The sequence below is a fragment of the Ruditapes philippinarum genome, unplaced genomic scaffold (genome assembly GCF_026571515.1).
Source record: "Ruditapes philippinarum isolate M1 unplaced genomic scaffold, ASM2657151v2 ctg29_1_1_1_1, whole genome shotgun sequence".
NCBI lineage: Eukaryota > Metazoa > Mollusca > Bivalvia > Venerida > Veneridae > Ruditapes > Ruditapes philippinarum.
In genome coordinates, this window is record NW_026859731.1 from 41,098 (window position 1) to 58,972 (window position 17,875).

Below are 17,875 nucleotides of genomic sequence, written 5' to 3' on the forward strand. Positions count from 1 at the left end.
TATATGTATACAGTAAACTTTTAAAAAATATTTTTCTTTGAAACTAGGAGGGCTAAAAGCTCAGATATTAAGCATGAAAGATTGTCTAGCGAATATCTATTAAGGTCAAAATTTGCTCTGCCGCAGGAGGTCATTGCTTTTCTTCAAATAATTCCCTCTTCTATAACATAGTCCAGCTGATGAGTTAAATAAAGGAAGGAAGTTTATATTAGTTAAAATATTATACCTTGTCTTTAAGTATAGTTACGTTTATTAGTACCTATTTACAAAATTAAATTGGTCAGGCGCTGCGCATTTATAATGAAGGGAAATGGGTTGTTTTATCAAATATTATATAGACATGAACTAGCTGTCAAAAACATAACATCAAATATAATGTGCATTGAAATGTGTACAGACTGTTTGGTCTGTGTGATTCGCTGAAATATTCTTATTTTTTAACTGTTTTTGTTATTGCATACTTTTAAATCACATAATTCTACACCGGTCTTGAATCTTTGATTGTTTTCTATTGTCTGGTCTCCTTCCATTCCATACACCCAAGTCTCTTACTTCTGACAGTATAAAATCTTCTACTTCCAGGCCGTAAAACACCTCAATGTCTTCCAGGGATAGTTTTGATACACTCACTGGATGGGTTTCTTTTGCTATAGCTCTCTTAACATGATCTGTAATCTCCGTGCAATCAAGTGGTCCGCCGAGGTAGTTCCGTGTTGCTAGTTCTAAATTGCACTCGGGAAGAGCTTCAAGTACATATACATATAAATGAAAAGTAGGAAAACGTGGGCTTTATTATGATTCCATAGTTCAGCAATATAATATTTAAATTAAATGGACAAAGACCTATATCTTTATTAAACAAGTTAACATTAGCTGGAATTTCTAGCCAAACGGAAATATAAGAATGTCAACGTTAATTTCCTAGTTAAATGGAAAAATTATGTCAATCTTTTATCCAAACCAAGGAAATTAAAACACATATATATTGCTATCAAACTGACCTTTTATATGATTGAGCAAATGGTAAGTTGGTATGACAGACTGAGGATCGAGCAAGTGAAGTTTAACAAATAGAGCATTCATCTCAGTGTTATAACCTTCCTCTGTCACTTGGCCACGGATTATTTTCTCTACCCACTGCATCGTCCATGATGGTTCTGTCATGCGCTCGATAATTCGCTCCGCCCACTCAGGACTGACAATACAAAAAGTAAAAAATGTATGAATTTATTAATTTAGTAGTAACGTTTATAAAATGCACATTCACTATAATCGTTATGTGACGAATCGTTAATATGGCGAATCGTTACATTACCCACTATACATCATATCTGTATTGTGTTCCTATTCAATGTGATTCACATTAATAAATTATTTCTTTAACTAATTATTGCATTCATTCATTAACATAAAAAATCTAACATATATAGTATGTATGTTTGTAGTCATATAAGTATATACCTAATAAAAATATGAAATAGAAGCACAAAATGTAACTAAAATATTATATGAGAACATAGACCTTCTTCGTGAGAAATGTTAAATAGATGATTATGCATTGACATGGCATAACATATCTTATACATGACAAACTTTTCCGAAATTAAGAACTTAGAAAGTACTAAATTTTTATAGAGGATTAAAAAAATATAAACATACAAATTAAAGTTATAGAAGTATGAAAGACATAATATCAAAACACCAACATATTCTAACTACAAGTCTAATACTGTGTCAAAAAGATCTTAGCTATATTTGACCCCTGTGACTTTGACCCTTTGAATTTTAGCACCAGAACCCCTGACCCTGGGGCCACGAATTAAAAAATTTTGGTAGAGGGCTCAGTGCTTATAACAATCATGCCGACAGTTTGAATTTCACAATTTTTGTAGATGCTTTATGCCAAAATTGGCATGTAATATGCAACTGGTTATAAGAAACAATTGAACAGAAAATTATTTTTATGAAAAGGCGGGCTCAGTTTAACAGCTTTTCCCTTATTTTCGCTTTATTGGTAATACTTTTTATCTTTACTTAAATTTTACTGTCGATTGAATGGGAAATCCTATTTTCAAAAGTACAGGAATAAAGCCATGTGCGAAAACCCATTACCAGGGAAACAGTTGAATGAAAATCATCTGGTCTGATAGTGAAGTGGTTATGGTGCTTGTTTTGCATGCGGGAGGTCGTAAGTTCAAATCCCATAAGGGGGTTATACCTTTTGTATTTTCTTATTTACTTTTTTCTTATTATTTTATTTACATGTATATTTTTTTCATGTTTTTATTCACGAGAATGCTTTAGTTACAATTCAATTCAATTCAAACAATGCCTTCAACCTCCGTGGCACTCTCAATCGCGCGGTCGCTGGCGTGTTTGGTTCCAGTGCGAAGTGAGTACCTCAATATGACTGTTATTACCACGGAAAAAAGAATGGCGAGGTTTTCATCAAGTGCCTTAATCAAAAGCTAATCCCTAATCTTCCAGCTCACACTGTAGTGCTAATAGTCAATGCACCTTATAACACTTTTGCGATGACAAGTTTCTAACGAAATCAAGTAGAAAAAAGTGTGATGACGTCCCTCTAACAGCGCCAAAACACCCATCTCATCCAAACAGCTCAGGACTCGCGTGTTCGCAATATATAGATAATTTTCGTTGCAAGCCATTATGTCACTTGTAGCACAAATGCTCGATTTAATTGTATTAAACATGATATTTCATAATCTCGTATTTGGCTGAAATGATCGATTCTTATTATAACTTTTACTTATAAGATACTATTATTTTTGTCTTTTCAAAACAGTAGTAGTTTTCTTAAAATATCGAATGAGAGTTTTTTTTATATGCATGAGAAGTACCTACGGAAGCGTCCTGGTGCCAATTTAACATGTTCTATAAAAAAAGATAACTCCTACGTAGGACTTTGCAACTCCTACGTAGGACTTTATAACTCCTACGTAGGAGATAAAAAAGCCTAATTAGGAGTTTCTAACTCCTACGTAGGACTTCATAAGTGTTCCTCTACGTAGGAGTTTTAAAGGCCTACGTAGGAGTTATAAACTCCTAATTAGGCTTTTTAATCTCCTACGTAGGAGTTATAAAGTCCTACGTAGGACTTTTTAAGTCCTATGTAGGAGTTATTAAGTCCTACGTAGGACTTATAAAGTCCTACGTAGGAGTTATAAACTCCTTATTAGGCTTTTTTAACTCCTGCGTAGGAGTTATAAAGTCCTACGTAGGAGTTTGTAAGTCCTACATAGGACTTAAAACTCCTAATTAGATTTTTATATCTCCTACGTAGGAGTTATAAAGTCCTACGTAGGACTTGCAAACTCCTACGTAGGAGTTATAAATTCCTAATTAGGCTTTTTTTATCTCCTACGTAGGAGTTATTAATTAAGTCCTACGTAGGAGTTGCCAAGTCCTACGTAGGAGTTATCTTTTTTTATAGAACATGTTAAATTGGCACTAGGACGCTTCCTTAAGTACCCGTGCATTGAAAAAAAAATATTTAAAAAAAATGGAAATGCTGGGATTTGAACCACACCAGTATACTAGTAGTTGATAGAGCAGCGCGCTACCACTACACTACAATGTTTTACTGCAAATATAATGCCCAATAAGTATTACAATACTATCCATACACACATGACTTACCTTTTCTGAAGTGCACTGACAACGGTTCCGAAATAAATAAACTTCAACAGTAGTTGAAATTGAACAATATGGTTTCCTATTTTTGTTTACTTAGCAAGTCATATTTTTATTCTTTTTATGTGATATTAGTTGATTTTTGGCCGTTATTTTCTGTTCAATTGTTTGTTATAACCGGCCTTAGTTTAATAAAAGCTGAAAAACTGGAGATATGCATGAACATATTAACAATATAAGACAATATGCTTTGTTTCTTGGTCACAATGACCTGCTCGATAGTATTATGAGCGTAGATCACATTTTTACACAAATTTCTACTAAAAAAAACAAAAACAAGCACATATTGATGACTTAAAAATGTAATTATGAGACTGTAATACATACATAATATTGTATAGTTTTTATACGCCCGTTTGAAAAACATGTCGTTTTATAGTTCCCCCCTCGCGGGCGGGCGGCTTCCAATTTTTGTCCGGAGCATATCTCCTACACCCATGGAGGAATTTTAATGAAACTTCATACAAATGTTCACCACTATGAGAAGCCGTGTCGCGCGCATGAACCAGACCTCTATTTCAAAGGTCAAGGTCACACTTAGAGGTCATTGAAAAACGTGTCCGGAGCAAAACTTCTACATGCATAAAGCGACTTCAATATAACTTGGCACAAATGTTAACTATTGTGAGGCGGAATGTCGCGTGCATGAACCAGGTCTCTTGGTCAAAAGTAACACTAAGAGGTCATGTACGGAACAAAATTTCTACATGCATAGAGGGATTTCAATATAAGTTGGCACAAATGTTCACTATTGCGCAAAATTTAGGTCCCTGTGGCTAAGGTCAAGGTCACACATAGGGGTAAAAGTTCAGATAAAAAAAATCACTAGAGATGATAATATATCCAGATATTTTCCAATGCTCACATCTCTGTCAAAAGCTTCTGTGACGGGCGTTATATTGCGACAATGTTGCCCTTGTTGCTATTATAAAAGATGTCATTATATCTATGACTTGTAATTTAAAAATGAAACACTTTATTCAATCTCGAATTTTCCAGAATTCTTTAAAAAAAAAATAATAAAATAAAATGAAAAAAATAAATAAAATATTTTATAAACGTCATTTTTTTGAAGAAGGCTAAACGTCGAAAGCTTAAGAAAAACGTTTGTTTTCATTGAACTAATTATATACCAGAATTCTATTGAGAGACTACTTTATTAAGAGACCACTTTTTGGCAGTCCCTTGAGTGGTCTGTTAATACAAAGTCATTGTCGACTGTATCACAATGCACATGCTTTTCAGATATAGTTGTTAAATACAAATATATAAACATTTTTGTTAACTTGATTTTCAAAAATCAAAATAAAACTAATTAACACAACATGACATAAACTGTTAATAATAACCATAGTACAAAAATACATATCATATTCCAAGCGTCAGACACACAGTCGTGAATTATAGCTTATCGCCACTCAACCGCCGGTAATGCCTGGTGGAAATCATTCATGTTATAACATTTTCATACAACGTGCTTTTCATAGTGTTTATATGCTTGCAAACAACAATTTTTATTGGCGAAGAAAAACAAAATAGATATTGTTACAGTCCGTTGTCGTTCGCAAACTTTAACCTTGATCATAACTTTTTAAGTTGTTGTTGTATTGTCCTTATACTTAGCAACAAGAAACTTGGTGTAGACCAGACTTAACTTGACCTTTGGCCTTCAACGTAAAATGTCTAAAACTTCCTTGGTTTTGTGGCTGTAACTTTGTTATTTATTTTTGAATGGATACTTTTAAATTTGAACACAACCATCTTTAAAGATATACCTTCAAGTTAATCAGACAGATTGACATTCACTCTAAAATAACCTTGACCATGAAGGTCAAACTACTGAAATGTTCTATTTTTAGCTGTAACTGGCTATAATTTTGTTTTTAATGAATGTGTTGTCTTCATATTAAGAGACAGTATTTTTAAAGATTTTCATGTAAATGACATTGACCTCGAAGGTTAAATTTTTGAATTTTCACTGATTTTTGCTATAATTGACTGTAATTTAGTAATCAATAAATTGATTATCTTTATACAATAACCTTTTTGGACAAGACCTTTTAGAGGTTGAACTGACCTTGACCATGAGCTTTAAATGACCTTGACCGTGAAGGTCAAATTATGAATTTTGGTTAAATTGTCATAATTTTATTATTTATGTACGGCTTTGATTTATTTTTGGACAAAGCAAGACTTGTTATTTATAAATGAATTAACTTCATATTTAGAAACAAGATCTTTTAGATCAGACTTTTCTATTTGAACCTGATACATGTATGACCTTGACCTTTAAGGCCAGACTATTAAATTTTCACTGATTATTGCTATATTTGTATGTAACTTGATAATTAATCAATGGATAATCTTCATGTTTTGACAAAACAATATATTGAACAAGACCTTCTAAAAGGTTGTACTGACCTTGACATTCAAATGAGCTTGACCATCATGATCAGATGACTGAATTTTGCTTATATTTTCTTAACTTTGTCATTTATTTATGGAAATGATTCAAACTTGGACAAAAGAACAAGTGTGACTAGACAGGCCTATTAAAATTATAAAAGAAAACCTTATTTTTTCTTTAAATTTCTTTTTAAAGATTTGTTTGAATCGTTTATTTGTTTGCTTTTATAAAAAGTTGAGCGTTGTCCCCGCCCGGCGGGGAATCTGAATATGAAACAATATCTTTAGCAGAAAACGATATGGGACCAACTCTTGTGTGTCTGCATTTCAAAAAGATAAAATACGCGTTGGCTTATTTCTTTGCTTACAAATATCAATGTTAAAATCACCTAGAAGAACGTTTTACTTACCCGTTGTCATCTATAAAATCTTGTAGGTTAATGTTCAACTTATCATCTCTCACCACGCTCGGATATAACTTTGTATATAATGAAAATCCTGAAAATATTGCAATACATAAATGCAGAAAAGTCAGTTTCATGTGTTTCATGGTTTCTTCCTATATTTAAAAACTTCAATGTACTTTTTATAAAGTGTTATGAGATAAGATTATTGAGCTGAAGATGCTCCAAAATGCATTTTGTAAATACATTGTAGGCGTTTTGTATCGGTTATTACCTAGTTTCTTCCAGTGTACACTTTGATAAACCTCTTCTAGAACAGTTGCCAAATTGTTCCTTTCAATCGTACAGTGAAACTTTAACTCGTCGTTACAGGTCGAGATAGCTTCTGCAACCATAGCAACCGCGAGCTTCTCTATTGGAAAGCCTTGGAAATCCTCCTCAGAGATTCGAATGTCTTTTACGGTATCCGAGAAATAAAGTTTGTGCACACTTTTGTCCGTTCGGATTCTATTAAGCAGAATTCCACGTGCTGCATCTGAAACTAAATCGTTTCCTTTACTGAAGGGAGTAAGATATTGTAATGTTTCGAGTGTCAATCGTGTTTGTTTTAGTTTTGGTGATGATGAAAATAACCGAAATCCTTTCTTTTCACATTTTTTAACTGTCGGCCTTTTAACTGTCTTAAATGAAGAGACTCTCGTAACTTCGTTGGTCTGCATTTTCATTGTTCCAATTCTTTATCATATAGGGACAAAAATGATGTCGTTTTTTCCTAAAATAACAATTTAATTTAGATAATGCTATCTGCTTAAAATCGAAGTAAATAACAAATAAAAAAACTTTCTTAAAGACACTAACATATTTTAAATAAGCAAAAAGCATTCCAAATAATTTCATCCCGGTCTCAATTACACAAATCTGACTGTCAAACAAATATATATAATATGTATATAAATAATCATTTTGACATGAACACATTTTGCAAGACATATTTGTCAACAAATATTTCATGTAAAAACATTAACATTACATTCTTAATTTATTTTATAACCGTCCAATAACATCAACCAAATATTGATATATTTACAAAGTTGTCTTTACCGTGGGTAGGCAACTTTGGTCACGTGACCTCAAAAGTCAACGTACACGGCCAAAATAACTCGGCTGAGGTAAGTTTTAAGCGATTGTTTTTCTATTGAGCCGATTTAAATAATGCTACATAGCCTACCGACCGCGGCATTTCCGATGCTTTGGTGTCGTCGAACGTTTTTTATTTTCAGAGAACATTTAAACAATATTTACAAATTTGTCCATGACAACGTACACACTCTTGTGTAAAAATGTTGCTAATAACTTTATAAAAACGATACGCATGTCAGTGCTAAGTATAGGTTAGTGTTTAATAATATGCATTAACAAAAATAATTGGTCAAGCCTGCCGCAGGCAGGCGACCAATTATTTTTGTTAATGCATATTATTAAACATTAACCTATTTAATGATCAACATTATTTTTTTTACCAAAAACAAGACATTTCTCTAAATCACGATAGCTCCGCCCTTTCGCTCTACAAGATGTCTACACCTTGTCAAGTTTCTAACATGTCACAGCTAAATAAGTGACCTTTTCAACATATAATCAGGCACAATTCGTACTGAAATGTCACAGAATTTATACCTTTATCTACAGTAAGACTATCTAATTTCTATAAAATATCTGGAAAAAAACAGTGAGGAAAACGATGCAATTAGGTAAAAAAACAATTGAGTTAATGACATGAGTTCATCCTTTTAAAATAAATGGAAAATGTGAGAAAAATACATTAGAGATTATTAATTGATACAAATCCGTTATTAGCTTCAAGTTATTCACTAACATTTAAAATCCCTATTGATCTGCTCATTTGAAAAACAGTTCTTTTCTTTCAGTGTGGAGGGGGTCCTTTAAAATGAGTTTTCCAGCCAAAAAATGTAATAATTGTATTCTTGATAATGCAGTTCATTCCTATCAGGTGAAAGAAAATAATGATTCGTTTACTTTTTCTAGAAAATATAAAGTTTAAAACAGTCAGCAATTTATAACAGACATTTTTCTTAGAGTTAAAAGGATTTAAAAAAGTTACGTTGTAATCGTTTGTCTCTGCGTGCCCCTCATGTATTATATATGTAATAAATCAATTTGATTGTATCCTCACATTTAGAAACACCTGACTTCGACTAATTTTTTTTATGTTGGCATTGTTTTGCTAACCTTTATATTTTACAATTCAGAGTGTAAACCATACCTCTTAACTCCTCCCTAATATAATGCATTACTGAAATTTGTTAGACTGGTTAGACGACAGATTAAGTGAATTTTATTTAGTTAGTACACATTAACCAAAGTTAGACTTAGCAGAAATTTGAAAAATACTACAATGTGATTGGACAAAAAATAATGTTGATCATTAAGTAAAATTTCACGTTTTGAAATGTACATAATGATGTTTAAATGTCATTTTTTGTATTTACAATGTATTTAAATTTTGTCCAACTTACAGAAATGTCAACGTACACGTACAGTATAGAAAATGTCAACATACACACGATAATGGTCTGAACATGAAGTAATTGGCTTTTTCCAACAAAAAGTTGGCTCTCTATTAGATTGCCCTCTCAGATTGGTACAAAGGAACAGTTTCGAGCACAGGCACGAGTATCGGACCTGGGAAGAAAAAATATGACCAGATTGATAATAAAACCTGTGTTCATCTTAAAAGTGTCAAAAACCAAAAAAAAAAATGTAAATAATGACCTCCTTTAAAAATATACTACATGTATAAGTTAAGAGAAGGCCGGAAACTCCAGATTCGAGCCTACGAGCAAGTGATTCATTTCCTTTATCACTATTTCACGTTTGTATTAAGCTTCAAAATGAGACCAACCCCAAGTCTCTAGCCCTTCCCGTTCATGAAATATCTATCGGGAAACGAGCGAATTCGTGCTAAAAATCCTATATGTCTTTTACATAATTTTGTGATACCCCGGTATATTATGTTCTTTGCAACCACAGGCAATCGGTGCGTGGCTTGGATAGTATACATGTACATGACCACGCCCACTTAATTTTTGATAAATATTTTTTTTTCACTAATAAAATGTTTTTAAAATATCTTATTTTCAATAAATCAACAAAGAAAATTTGTTTTTAAGATATTTTAAAAACATTTTGAATGAAAAAATATTTTATGAGTGAAAAAAAAAATATTTATCAAAAATTAAGTGGGCGTGGTCATGCACATGTATACTATCCAAACCACGCACCGATTGCCTGTGTTTGCAACTAGTGAGTAGGTCACGACGGATCCATTTTACAAGAAAGGTTATCTACGTTTATGTTCATTAGTTTTTTAGCTCGACTTTAAATAAATACGGCGTCGTTGCCGTTGCTATCCTCAAACTACTAAACTACTAACACTAGATCATAACTTTGTGTTCTTTGTGTATTGTCTTCATACTTGGCCACATCATTAGCACAAGACCTTCAAGTACACCAGACGGGTGAGTCATGGTTGCCGTGTGTCAGTCCTTATGTGACACTCAGTGTTAGTGTCGTGCGTGTCAGTCAGTAGTGTCCTGTGTGTGTGTGTGTGTGTGTGTGCGTGCGTGCGTGCGTGCGTGTGTGTGTGTGTGTGTGTGTGTGTGTGTGTGTGTGTGTGTGTGTGTGTCCGTAGTGTCATGTGTGACCGTAGTGTCGTGCGTGTGATAAGTGTCCTGTGTATCAGTGAGTAGTGTCTTGTGTGTCCGTAGTGCTGTGCGTGTGAGTAGTGTCCTGTGTGTCCGTAATGCTGTGCATGTGAGTAGTGTCCTGTGTGTGTGTGTGTGTGTGTGTGTGTGTGTGTGTGTGTGTGTGTGTGTGTGTGTGTGTGTGTGTGTGTGTGTGTGTGTGTCCGTAGTGGCATGTGTGTCAGTGAGTGAGTAGTGTCTTGTGTGACCGTAGTTTCGTGAGTGTGAGAAGTGACCTGTGTATCAGTGAGTAGTGTCTTGTGTGACCGTAGTGTCGTGCGTGTGATAAGTGTCCTGTGTATCAGTGAGTAGTGTTCTGTGTGTCAGTTGTGCTGTGCATGTGAGTAGTGTCCGTAGTGCCGTGCGCGTGAGTAGTGTCTTGTGTGACCGTAGTGTCGTGCGTGTGAGAAGTGTCCTGTGTATCAGTGGGTGAGTAGTGTCCTGTGTGTTCGTAGTGTCGTGCGTGAGAGAAGTGTCCTGTGTATCAGTGAGTGAGTAGTGTCCTGTGTGTCCGTTGTGCCGTGCGTGTGAGTAGTGTCTTGTGTGACCGTAGTGTCGTGCGTGTGAGAAGTGTCCTGTGCCAGTGAGCAGAGACATGTGTGACACCAGTGTGTAGAGCTATGTGTGTCAGTGAGTAGTGTCTTGTGTGTCAGTAAGTAGTGCATTGTGTGTCCGTATTATCGTGCGTGCGAGTGAGTCCTGTGTGTTAGTCTTGTGTGACCGTAGTTATGTGCATGTGTTGTGATTCTGTGTTAGGTTAGTGTCCTGTGTGTTCATAGTATAGTGCGCGGTGTTCTGTAAGTTGGACATTTCTGTAAGGACAAGAAGTGAATAGTGTCCTTTGTGTTAGGTCAGTGTTTTAGTAGTGTCCTGTGTGTCAGTGTATGAATAGTGTCCTGTGTGTCAGATCAGTGTGTGAGTAGTTTTTGTTAATTAATTTTTTTAGTATTTAGAATTTTTAGTGGAGAAGCGGGGGATCGAACTCGCAACCCCTAGACTTGTAGTCAGACAGTGTTACCACTGCACCACAGCGCCCGCTCTGATTTATAACTATTTTGGAAGTTCCTTTATACATTATCACATTAGTACACTAGTCTTGAAACTGAGTAAATGCAATTGAATTTTCACACCTAAATAGTTAATAAACCTGTTAGGTCTAAAGTGTTTTATAATGGCTGACATTCTTATCCTTGCTTAAGGGGTTATGATAAGGGACTTCACACAAACAAGTAGTAAAAGGAAAAGAGTAACACTGTTGACAGGCAATAAAAAAACATATCAGAAAAAGTCATGTTCCGTTAAATATGATCAGCCGATATCAATACTTATTGTTATGATAAATGATGGATTGAAATATTTGAGGTGGAGTTCAAGATGGCGGTCGATACTTTGGTTGATGCTTAACTGATAAAAGTTTCATTTTACCACTTGAAATATCTAAAAATTGTGTTCATATAACAAAGTACCCTTGTACATAAATTGTGGATGTATTCCTCACATTAAATGATGCCACGAAAAAATACCCCGTTCTGTTAGCTAAAAGCATGGCTTTAATTAAAGATGTACATTCTTTTAAAATAAATGGAAAATTTGAGAAAATATATTTTGAGCTTAATAATTGATACAAATTCCTTATGTGATGAAAGTTCTTCAAGACCATTTAAATCCCTATTGATTTTACTATAATTCAGGGCACATGTTTTGCGTCTATTTAATACCTTGAATTTTGTTTACCATTGGATTTGACTACAATATATTATTTAAAACAAAATGAAAATTAATTTTTATGACCCCAAAGTGCGGTCGTTTGTCTGATGTTAAAAAGTGCATATGTACCTGTTTAACGCACTTTGGGGTCTGGGGTCGGACCCCAAAGTACGTAACGCACTTTGGGGTCGGACCCCAAAGTGCGTTTGACCCCAAAGTGCAGTGTTACAGTGCATTGCAATTTAGAGTTAAGGGTTTAGCATATAGTACCTCAGTGAAGCGGGTTGGTACATAATACGCTGACTCCCGTCAGAAACATTGACTAAATCGTGACTCGTTACGACGTTATTCCAACGATCCACGCGGCGATGGCTACGAGCCGAAAGAAGACATTTTTCACGTTGAAGTCTGTTTAGAATAATAGACGTCTGTTTAGAATGACACCGCGGTATGGTCTACGACATTATTTGCCTTGCGACGGCTTGCAGCCTCGCACGATAACTGATCACTAAACAAGTTCATTACTGTCACAGAAATGATGTAAACCACGTGCTGCACGTGGTTTGTTTTATGCTTTGATGACGCATGTTTGATTTTATGATAACACTCGGTACAATATGTATAGCTCGATATAGAAACAATGCGAGCTTTATACGTTAAATATCTCCGGTGTGCTATATTTGACACGATCTATTTTTTATAAACCATTAAAATAGTCACTAAATTACATGTAATTGTTTTATAGTAGGTTAAACTAAAACGTGCAAAGTTGCAGTCATAAATAATCCATAAAATTAAGAACAATATAACATACCAATGTATGTATCCAGTGCTTTTCTTGCGTTAATTACTGTATAAATTCTCACACACACTATATTTCTCATATTTTGTTCAGAAAGCAATCGTCACTAATTTACCAACGTAACAAAGAAAATTGACACTAAATTGCAACAAAATGAGTAATTTCATCTCGTTTAACGTATTCTAATATTCCAGAATGCAACATATGTTGAGATAAACAACTGGTGAATATCATGATACTTTAAGTCATGTGCAATATAATTATTTGATATGACAATCTGCTTTTAACTCTCGTCACACGCTATACAAAACAAATGAAACTATACGCGAAATATTTGTGTTTTGAAGACTTTATACAATCTTATTTCAGCCAAAAATAACCGTTCTGTTCCGTTTGGACCGTTCGTGTTTTTTTATTTAGGCTGTACCCGCGATGCACGATGGTACGATGGTGATAATGCGATGGTACGATGGTGAAAACTCGATGCATGGTACGATGGTGAAATTGCGATGTCGCGATAGTACGATGGTGAAAACGCGATGTTACATCGTGTTTTCACCATCGTACATTCGCGTTTTTACCATCGTACCATCGCGCCATCGTGTTTTCATCACCGTAACATCGCGTTTTCACCATCTTACCATCGAATTTTCACCATCGTGCCATTGCGTTTCCACCATCGTACCAGCGCGTTTTAACCATCGTACCATCGAATTTTCACCATCGTGCCATCGCGCTTTCACCATCGTACCATCGCGTTTTCACCATCGTACCATCGCGTTTTCACCATCGTACCATCGCGTTGTCATTATCGTGCCATCGCGCTTTCACAATCGTACCATCGCGCTTTCACCATCGTATCATCGTGTTTACACCATCGTACCATCGCGCTTTCACCATCGTACCATCCAGTTTTCACCATCGCGCCATCGTGTTTTCACCATCGTACCATCCCGTTTTCACCATCGTGCCATCGCGTTTCACCATCGTCCCATCGCTCTTTCACCATCGTCCCATCGCGTTTCATCATCATCTAGCTAGCACGTGTAGGCACGTGTAGGCTCTGTAAATCCGAATATAAAGGCTCGGAGCAACACTGTTTACTTAATTGTACCTTAAAGAAATACCTTCATTCAGCAAATACCGTCCATCGATGGTGAAAACACGATGGTACGATGGTGAACTGTTGTTACATTTACGAAATCCAAATAAATTTATGTAGCTATCGTTCGGAGAATGTTGAAATATTTTTCATATTCTGAAATGTTAACAGATAAGTTAGCCCCTTAATTATGTTTAATTATCTCAAAAAATTCATAAGACTCACCGCACCACTGTTTTGCCCGAGATCAATATAAAATATTCCTCCATACATATATACATGTCATTGTCATAATTTCGTCGTATTCTTTATTGAACTTGAAAAGTTAAAATCGTGATAAATTTTACCAAAATCCTTTATTTAAATACTGTTAAATTTAACTCGGTATTATTAGCGTACTCGGTATTATTAGCGTTAATGTGAGAAGCTATTCTTCCGTTTATAGACCTATATAAAGTAAAAGGCGCATGTTATTCCTAATGTTATATACACTTTTATATACAATTTAAGGTATCGATTTAAATTTACAATATATTGCTGATAAATTTCGAAATATATCAATGTATAATATTATCTTATGAAACACAGTTGTTTCGACATTATTTGCCATCTCATTAAATGTTTGAGTCATTATCAAATGTCACAGGTTTATATGTCCGATGCTAATAATGAAGAACAAAATGAAATGTGTATACTGATACTCTACGGTGTTAGCAATGGCACCTTTTCAGGATACTTCGTATACAATTTGAACTTGATTAATAACATTAACCCGACCATAAACACATAATGCTGTCCCAATCGTCTTACATCATGATAAATTGTAGTTAAACATGTCATTACACAAATACATTTAACTTATTTCTATTTAGTTTCATTAGTTATTGTATTCAGAAGACCTGTATTATTATGCTTGTGATATAACATAGTACAAAAATAACTTAATATGAACTAATGAACCAAATGATAACTTTGACATGCTGATTTATGTGTGTATTTGACTTAGTCTAGAAAAAAGGTTGAGTGATAATTTGTGCAAAAGTCTAGTGAAAGTGAATGATAATTTGTGCCTTAGTCTAGTAGTAAGGATGAGTGATAATTTGTAACTTAGTCTAGAGAAAAGGATGAGTGATAATTTGTGACTAAGTCTATGTAAAGGGAGGAGTGATAATTTGTGACTAAGTCTAGAAAAAAGGAGTGACTAAGTCTATGAAAAAGGATGAGTGATAATTTGGACTTAGTCTAGAGAAAAGGATGAGTGATAATTTGTGACTAAGTCTAGAAAAAAGGATTGAGTGATAATTTGTGACTAAGTCTAGAAAAAGGATGAGTGATAATTTGTGACTAAGTCTATGAAAAAGGCTGAGTGATAATTTGTGACATAGTCTAGAAAAAGGATGAGTGATAATTTGTGACTAAGTCTATGAAAAAGGATGAGTGATAATTTGTGACTAAGTCAATGAAAAAGGATGAGTGATAATTAGTGACTAAGTCTAGAAAAAGGATGAGTGATAATTTGTGACTAAGTCAATGAAAAAGGCTGAGTGATAATTTGTGACATAGTCTATGAAAAAGGCTGAGTGATAATTTGTGACATAGTCTAGAAAAAGGATGAGTGATAATTTGTGACTTAGTCTAGAAAAAGGATGAGTGATATTTTGTGACTAAGTCTATGAAAAAGGATGAGTGATAATTTGGACTTAGTCTGGAGAAAAGGATGAGTGATAATTTGTGACTAACTCTATGAAAAAGGATGAGTGATAATTTGTGACTAAGTCTAGAAAAAGGATGAGTAATAATTTGTGACTTAGTCTAGAAAAAGGCTGAGTGATAATTTGTGACTAAGTCTAGAAAAAGGATGAGTGATAATTTGTGACTAAGTCTAGAAAAAGGATGACTGATAATTTGTGACTTAGTCTATGAAAAAGGATGAGTGGTAATTTGGACTTAGTCTAGAGAAAAGGATGAGTGATAAATTGTGACTAACTCTAGAAAAAGGATGACTGATAATTTGTGACTAAGTCTATGAAAAAGGATGAGTGATAATTTGGACTTAGTCTAGAGAAAAGGATGAGTGATAATTTGTGACTAAGTCTAGAAAAAGGATGAGTGATAATTTTTGACTAAAAAGTCTATGAAAAAAGGCTGAGTGATAATTTGTGACATAGTCTAGAAAAAAGGATTGAGTGATAATTTGGACTTAGTCTAGAGAAAAGGATGAGTGATAATTTTTTACTAAGTCTATGAAAAAAGGCTGAGTGATAATTTGTGACATAGTCTAGAAAAAAGGATGACTGATAATTTGGACTTAGTCTAGAGAAAAGGATGAGTGATAATTTGTGACTAAGTCTAGAAAAAGGATGAGTGATAATTTGTGACATAGTCTAGAAAAAATGATGACTGATAATTTGTGACTTAGTTTAGTAGTAAGGCTAAGATATAATTTTTGACTTAGTCTAGAAAAAGGATGAGTGATAATTTGTGACATAGTCTAGAAAAAATGATGACTGATAATTTGTGACTTAGTTTAGTAGTAAGGCTAAGATATAATTTTTGACTTAGTCTAGAAAAAAGGATGAGTGATAATTTGTGAAACAGTCTAGAAAAAATGATGGGTGATAATTTTGTAACTTAGTCTAGAAAAAAATGATGAATGATAATTTGTGACTTAGTCTAGAAAAAATGATGAGTGATAATTTAGGACTTAGTCTAGAAAGAAGGATAAGTGATAATTTGTGACTAAGTCTAGTAGAAAGGATGAGAGATAATTTGTGACTAAGTATAGTAGGAGTGATAATTAGTGACTTAGTTTAGTAGAAAGGATGAGTGCTTACCATGCCCCTCAATTTTTCTCCGTCTCTGTAACGCTTTTCTCATCTTATTAAATTCTAATTCTTTACATTAATTTTGATCATTCTTAAATTCAGATATATGTTTAATCATAAACATTCTCATTATCAAACCATCCTTAATCAAATCAATAAAATATGTCCTATGTGTTAAATAAACTCTTTAGGACATACTGTGAGGCAAAATTAGCTAGAATATGTAATACAAGAATTGAATAACCTATAATTCGTGGTGTTTCTGAATGAAATGTATTTTATACATTGGGGAATCACAAGCATTATTTAAATTTGAAGTAGTGAAAAACGTACAATATGAATGAAAATTATCAATTTATCATTATCATCATCATCAACATCATCATCACCAACAGATACACAGAACTTTGCAATCATTGAGAAGTTATTGTAAACAGATTTCATCTCAACTAAGGATTTATGCTATATAGAGAATGAATATTTTTGGTACGTTACATGACCTTTAATATGTCAGTAACTTTTGCTCTTTGAGATTAAAACAATTAATCTATCAAGTAAATAATTGCTACTTATTACTACATTTGTAGTCAAACAGTAATTAGTAATAATTCCGGCAAATTGAGCAAGATCATTTATTCACACTAACTTTAACACACATATGCACTGCAATACATGAGTACTAGTTTTATACGTTTGGTCAGTATTAAAGAGACTGCACTGATCGAGGTTTTATGACAGACGAGACTGGAAATAATTTTCCGAGATTAATGTTCCATTTGATGTAGGTCTAGACCAATACCCTGTGTACAAAATTTCAAATCGTTCACTCACTCCGTTTTTTCCAAAATAATTATTCTTATCGCGAAAAAATGACCAAAATTTTAAAAGCGTTGCATCGCTTTTCACTAAAATATAGCTTATAATAGCACAAATAGAAGTTTCAATTTATTTATGAGTATATTTTGTAATTAACTATTGAATATCATTTCTTTCTAAATATCTCAACTGATGTTTGTAAGATTTTTTTTAAACTTTTGGATTTCAGTGGAGTTCTTTTAAAAATCGTATGCCAGGTTATTAAAAAACGAGTTATTCGATAAATTTGAGGAATTTTGCAGTAACTCTTTTATTTTTTATTCTAACTATTCTTG

At 33.8% G+C, this 17,875-nt stretch overlaps 1 protein-coding gene across 4 annotated transcripts; it reads right to left on the minus strand.

Moving 5' to 3' along the window:
• Positions 1 to 212: 212 nt before the first annotated feature.
• Positions 213 to 14,350, minus strand: LOC132757679 (uncharacterized). Of its 4 annotated transcripts, XM_060749032.1 has the most exons (6): positions 12,810 to 13,085; positions 9,062 to 9,227; positions 6,799 to 7,296; positions 6,531 to 6,618; positions 1,002 to 1,195; positions 213 to 743 (listed from the first exon to the last, which is right to left on the minus strand). In XM_060749032.1, the coding sequence occupies exons 3-6, from the start codon at positions 7,247 to 7,249 to the stop codon at positions 469 to 471; spliced, it is 1,008 nt and encodes a 335-aa protein (XP_060605015.1). In that variant the 5' UTR covers positions 7,250 to 7,296; positions 9,062 to 9,227; positions 12,810 to 13,085; the 3' UTR covers positions 213 to 468. The 4 variants fall into 4 exon arrangements, with proteins under 4 accessions (XP_060605015.1, XP_060605014.1, XP_060605016.1 ...); XM_060749031.1 differs by lacking the exons at positions 9,062 to 9,227; positions 12,810 to 13,085 and adding an exon at positions 14,125 to 14,350; XM_060749033.1 differs by lacking the exon at positions 9,062 to 9,227 and having other exon boundaries at positions 6,799 to 7,065; positions 12,810 to 13,086.
• Between the last annotated feature and the right edge of the window lie 3,525 nt (positions 14,351 to 17,875).